This window comes from Pseudomyrmex gracilis, unplaced genomic scaffold (genome assembly GCF_002006095.1).
Source record: "Pseudomyrmex gracilis isolate BER0280 unplaced genomic scaffold, ASM200609v1 scaffold_33, whole genome shotgun sequence".
NCBI lineage: Eukaryota > Metazoa > Arthropoda > Insecta > Hymenoptera > Formicidae > Pseudomyrmex > Pseudomyrmex gracilis.
In genome coordinates, this window is record NW_018020617.1 from 307,132 (window position 1) to 314,067 (window position 6,936).

The window sequence follows — 6,936 nt, forward strand, 5'->3', positions numbered from 1 at the left end:
CGGTGATTTCAAGTACAGCGAGATATTTTAGAACACGACAGGACTGTGCATAAAGTTACCTTCTCTTAACGCTACGAGTTTTGGGCCGAGAACGATCACGAGAGAGAGAGAGCAACCGGTCGTAGTCGTATCGCATAATGTATCGCTTGATTATCGCCTTCTAGACGAACAGCACGTTGTTGAGTCCACCGTGTACGCATTATCGAAGAAGAAGCAGCGTAATGTTTAGCGACGTCGTACTGCTCCATGGCAGCAATAATGTCGGGAATGCGTTGCAGTCGGGGACGACGGTGACACCGGGCGAACGTAACGTCTGCTCGAGCGAGAAGATGACACAGACAGGCGATGGTAACGTTTGGTCCAGCCCCCTACCGGACCACGTACAGGTATATTTGTTTTTTCAACTTAAAGTGATCTCTCAGTTATTTGTTTTTTTTTTTTTTAGTTTTCACTTTCTCACATTGATTGTCGCAGATGCAAGCCGAGCTGGGTGGCAACGAGGCTATGACGTGTCAGGAATTGCTGGCTCTCAGCGGTGCTCTCAGCGCAGCTCTACCTACTGGTCAATTAGCACTTGATTCGTTTCTAAACTCCCTCACAAAAGGCAAGTCTTATCTATATAAGTATCTTCCAGCTAAGCCATAAAAAACAAAGTTTACAAAAGCAGTTTTTTTCCTTCTCAGTTCTATATGTGTAATGTCTCTGAATACTTTCGTATATATTCGTCCGTTTTTAATATTTGACCCCTCTGCGAAGGTCAGCGTCTGATCTGAACAGATATGTTCAAAATGGTTTCTAAATATGTATTAAGTATATTTCGTTTCGGTATATTACCGAATATTTTTTATATTTTTTAACAATATTGCAAACCTTGTCTCTCTCTCTGCGTGTTACTTTCTCTTTTATTTTTTAATCACATCTCTTAGATATATCGCGTTACACTGTTTTTGCTATCTCCGCGGTGTTGAAAACGTTTTGCGATTTAAAAAACACACATTATTTGCGACATAACTTGCATGCGACCAAACAAATCATCAACAAACAAAAGAAAGAACAGTGTGAGAAAGAGCGTTTTTTTTTTTTATATTTAACAGGTATTACAGATCGTCACATCACGTTGGAGGATCGCACGCAGTGGTTGACGTCTGACATCGACAATTGTTCCTGTTGTTGCGAGCTGCAAGCTGCCGATCAATGGGCGGAAGACGGCGAAAAGTGGCAAAAAGCCTCACGGGCTCGACGATTTTTTAGACGCGCCGGAAGCTGCTGCATCTGTACACTGCGCTGTATAAGACGGTGGATCAAGAAGCTTGTTGAACATAAATACTTTCAACAGGGTATTCTTCTAGCGATTCTCATTAACACCATGAGCATGGGAATCGAGTATCACAATCAGGTGACTCTTCATTCGATTTCTAAATATCAATATCTCAAATTTTTCTAAATGATTATTTCTTTATTAAATAATCGAATTTGATGATATTCCACATTTTTTAAATCTGATTTTTATTTTATTTTAAAATTATCAGATATTATGTGATTAGCTTTTACAACTAAAGTTCTTCTAAGGAGTGAACTTATTATTATTATTTTGTTGTGTGCACGCAGCCGGAACAATTAACGGTGGCTGTTGAAATAAGCAACATTGTGTTCTCGGCAATTTTTGCGGTAGAGATGTTGCTTAAAATAATAGCGGAAGGTCCGTTCGGCTACATCAGCAACGGCTTTAACGTCTTCGACGGCATTGTTGTCGTTTTGAGGTACATGTGGCGATCGAAAAATCGAAATTTTTCGCCGTTTTGTAATAATTCTCTCTAACAATTTACTATTTTAATACTAAATAACAGTGTTATAACACACAATACTAATCATATAAATAGATAATGTTACACACTACGTGTTATATGACTGATACGCTGCGAAGCGCATATTATATATCGGCATCAACGTATAGCGACGTATCAGCACAGTCGTTCAATTTCATGGCTTATTCGAAACTTTGCGAGAAAGTTATAACGCGGTAAAAAATAGTTATAGCTTTCTCGTAAAGCTTCTCGCTGTGTAATGATAACATCATGTTTCCAGCGTTGTCGAGCTTTGTCAAGCATTTGTGGAGGAGCGCGGTGGTAGTTCCGGCCTGAGCGTTCTGCGCACCTTTCGTCTACTCAGGATTCTGAAGCTGGTACGATTTCTGCCCAATCTGCGCAGACAGCTCTTCGTGATGCTGCGTACCATGGATAACGTTGCCGTATTCTTTTCTCTTTTAGTGCTTTTCATCTTTATATTCAGGTAAGTTGCCGTGCGTTTTTCTTTTCTGTGTCAGCAACGCCGTACCGAGCGGGCTTTTGTCGTGCCCGCAAAAAATATATTGCCGAGTCTTTTTTACGTTTTCTTTCTTTTATGTATATATATATATATAATTTCTGGTGTAATCTTCGTCCATTTCGCGAATTCGAGGTAAAAATCCGTTTCATTGAAGTCTGTTCGTTCAATCGCGAGAGGAACTTGCTCAATCGAAGCTGCGCGTCGCGTTCGCCGAGAGATTACCGGGCGCTATCGCGTTTTCCTGTTCTATAATTATCATCTTCATCAGCTAGTAACGTTTGCATGTCTGGCAAAGTTTAATCGAAGTTACGAAATTGCTGATAGGTACTATTAAATATATATATATATTGGGCAAGCGCTTTGAAATATGAAACGTTGATGACGAAGATAATGATAATAATAATGGTGATGATGTATGAACTAATTGGTCCTGTGATATACATTGATCAAACAATAAATTCGATATCATCTCTGTTTCAGTAAAAATATTAAGTTCGATCATCTTGTCTTGTATTAAAGAACGCTTTAGTGTTTAATTTTCTTTTTCTAAGAAATAATCTATAAAACGTAGAAAAAAACGCTAAATTTTTATCCAAAATTCCATTCAGTTAATTATTTTTCTTTCGAAACATGAAAAGTCGACGTTTGATATCTCGAATGCAGCTTCCTGCCTATAGCTTCTACGAGATTCCGAAGCTTCAGAAGCAAATCGTACACGCCGCTACTCTTCGAGCCGAGGCCTACATTTTAGGTGACTTTTTGTCTTCTGTTCATATATCTTTCTCTTCTATTTTTTATTCGCTTTTACTTTATTTCCGCGCGGCATATGAGTGCCGCCGCCGCCGCCGCCGCCGCCGCCACCAGTTAATGCATATCACATATACATATAGAAGTTCTCGAGTTTATATACATATATATTATCAGCAGTTGATGTCCCGTATTTCTCGCGTCTCCTAGCGTTTCTTTGAGCGGTATACTTCTGACGTGTTGTTAATGGTAATGACGATGGTATTTGTTCGCACGATCTATATTACAGGGAGGAGGCCACTGCTCGGCCTTTCTCCCTTTTTATGGCTTGAGGCATCAAACGTACTTTTCGACGTTTATATCTAGAAGACATTTATATATATATAAATATATATATACGTATATGAATATATATTTACATGTGTGTGTGTGTATGCATGATGCTTTTATGCTGGACGTCTTAGTGACGTGTGTATGAAGGATTATATGTATATATATATATATTTATTATTATATACTACACACACATTTCTACGCCACACACACTTTTCTTTGGTTTATATATTCATATTATTTAGACGTGAATCTTCTCCCGCTGTCGCTCTCTTGCTACTCTGAGCGCCTATATATATATATTACATAAATGCGTGCGCCTCGGTGTGGTTCTCGATATTAGAACGGCTTGCGAATGTGTTCGACATATATAGATTATATATCTCATCTGTGCAGGATTACATAGAGATTATCTGATTGTATATGCTCTACATAGGATCTTCCGCCACATACATTCGCGCGTTTGCGACGTGTTTTTTTATGACCGTTCGATGATCGATTTCGTGGCTCCGCTATAGCAGAGCCATCCTAGCTATTGCGATTTTGATGGTGTCACTGATTGTACATACGATATCTGTCTATCGTGCGGAAACGTAAATGCGGATGTTGAAATAGAGTAAACAAACAACGCTTATTTATTTTTTATTGGCATAATGTTTTTATTATTCTGATAAATGTTCTTACGACAGATAATGGACGTTCCTACATATAAATGAAAAAACTAAGAAGTCAAACACATTATTTTTTTATTAATAAAAACAAATAGCAGTAATAGTTTTTGTACTAAAACAATCCGAAGAGAAATAAGAAAAAAAAACCATATGTTCAATAATATATCTCGTTGACGTCAATGCATACGATATTTTTCTGTTCGAAACTCTGTTCAAGGTAAAGCGAACTTGCGAAACTAAATATAAAAGTAAAACTAAATATAAAGTTTGAAGAGTGTTTGAAAGTATGTACAAACGTGAATATGTCTTTGCGCACAGTAGCTACTTTTTCCACAATCGTTTCTAGATGTTTGCACATTTCGTTGCGGTCGCAATTAGAGATGCAAATTGGAGTTTCTGAAAGATCCGCGCTTTAGAGAGTTATTTTCCTCGATTGATTAGCGTGCATTAAATACGTAGGTTGTTCAAAAAGTTTCCGCAAAATAATATATAGGCGTCGTATCACATCAACTGTTGATAGTTTTTTTTTTTTTTTAATTTCACATGTTTAATGACACTTTGGCTTTTGAAACACATCAAAAAATATTCGTCCGGCTGTGAAACGTGTTCAAAAATTGACGAAAAACAATTCGAAAAAAATTAATTTATCACGAGAAAATTTCCGTGCGATGATTTTTTACTGACTTTAAGAAGTCGCCAATTTCGGTTTTCGGCAATGAAGCACCTAAGAGACTGTTCCCGAAGCATTCCAAAGGACTGTTTACAAATAGCAACTTTAAGTGCGGTTAAATACAGCTCAGAGACGAATCTCGTAAAGGCCGTTCTGCTATGGTGGTCACTCTAGAGAATATTGATGCTGTGCGCAACTTACTATAAGAAGACCATCGCATGATTTACAGACATTTTTTTCTTTAATATGATTCAAATAAAAAATCAACTCGACATGATCATCTTGGCGTGAAAAACCTGTGTGGATAGCGCACAACGGAAAAAAAACGCGAGTCAAATGGAGCAAAGAACCCAGCAAACACAAAGTAACAGTAACGTAACATTAATGTTATAATTTCCCACTCAATGATGTAACTGCAATGTAACATGCCTTGTACGTAGCAGTTACATTGTTGAGTGGGAAATTATAACATTAATGTTACTTAACTGTTACTTTGTGTTTGCTGGGAAATGCTTAAAAATATGATCATGGTTAGTCTAAAGCAGTGTATGACGTCGTAACAAGTGAATCATGGGTTTATTGAACCAGAAAAAATCAAAAATATTGAAAGGAAAAGTGTATATACTGTGAAGAGTATTTTGAAAAACATAAAGCCAATTTTAGAAATTAATTATGTTTTTAAAATTTTGCGGAAACTTTCGGAGCAATCTATGTATGGTGGATATTCATCATGACTACTTGCATCGGGATGACAAGAATTCCATTTCTTCGATCGAGATTTCAGATTACGAAAAATGAAAGATAACAGAAGTTTATGTCAGCGTCAGTCCGAAAAACACTTCGTTATTTTGCACGTTTTCTGTATAAATATCAATAACTCCACAAACATAGTTTTATAAGATATATGTCGTTAAACTGGGGGGGGGGGAGGAGAGGAGAGATACGCTGTATCTTACAATATATAAAAGATTATAAAAGGACGTCGATCGATTCTACACTTTTGTTGAAGTACAACTAGACAAACGATTTATGAGATATTAAAACCAATCAAATATGTCTATTCAGTAAAAGATACTATATTGAAATAATTATAAGTTGGTTAAAAACTAACGTTCGTTTAACGTTAGTTTTTTATAATGTTTAAAAAAATATAATGAAGTATAATAAATATTATAAGATATAAAAATTTTAAAGAAAAATTTATTTTTGTAACAATTACTTCAGTTCATTTTTTGCTACAGAAAGCATTTCACAATTTTGTATCATCAAATTTATGATGAGAAAGACACATACGGTGATTCTAAAACAAATTTCGATATATGTATATACACATTTTGAACTGATCAGTTATTTGGCCGCGAATCACGCTTTATAAACCGCAGTTTTTTATATCAAGCTTTTATCCCTCTCTCTTTCTCTCATTTTTTATATATTATTTTATTTCAGTCTCTACGTATATATATATACATATATATATGGATAAGAAAGTACATTGCACGTTTCGTTGTGTTGTAGTATTCTCGGGATGAACCTGTTTGGTTGCAAATTCTGTGAAACGATGAAAGGCAGCTCTGACGTCGAGTGTGATAGGAAAAACTTTGACTCGTTACTCTGGGCTATTGTGACGGTGTTTCAGGTACCTACTTAAAAAAAGAGGATACTTTTCCACGTATCTTTTTTTCTCGAGGGCATTTTTGATTTTTCTATATAGTGTGTATTACCTACATATATATATATATATTCGTGCATATTAACGTTATATTGCCACACCGCATCTACATATATATATATACGCTAAGTATACATTATATATATATTACGTATTGTTGAACACGTTTGGTTTTCTGAACAAAGCTGCAAAATCGTGCGTTTGCCAAGAGCGTCTCTTCGCCTACAGTTTATATGATTTCCGAGGCTTCAGGTAATGTATACTGGGAGATAAGCGCTTTCCAGCATGTTATCATTTTTTTCCGATGGGGGAAATGAAGAGGCAACCGGTATTGATTATACATATATAGGGGTGATTTAATTCAATCAAGTATCTCGACATTTTTCTCAAAAAGAGACAATTCTTTTCGATCTATACTTTTCAATTTATTATAGCGATTATATTATTGTAATAAATTATATATATATATATACATATAAATATATATATATATATACATATATATATATACATATACATAT

At 35.8% G+C, this 6,936-nt stretch overlaps 1 protein-coding gene across 3 annotated transcripts in view; it reads left to right on the plus strand.

Moving 5' to 3' along the window:
* LOC109852714 (voltage-dependent T-type calcium channel subunit alpha-1G) overlaps positions 1-6,936 on the plus strand; it is a 47,860-nt gene that overhangs the window by 23,349 nt on the left and 17,575 nt on the right. For 2 of the 3 annotated variants that reach the window (XM_020424140.1, XM_020424141.1), the window contains exons 12-16: positions 165-386; positions 475-604; positions 1,095-1,396; positions 1,609-1,760; positions 2,086-2,289. In XM_020424140.1, the coding sequence (XP_020279729.1) occupies positions 165-386; positions 475-604; positions 1,095-1,396; positions 1,609-1,760; positions 2,086-2,289 (1,010 nt within the window). Of the gene's footprint in view, positions 1-164; positions 387-474; positions 605-1,094; positions 1,397-1,608; positions 1,761-2,085; positions 2,290-6,261; positions 6,383-6,936 lie in introns of all 3 variants that reach the window. The other variant, XM_020424142.1, reaches the window with a different exon arrangement.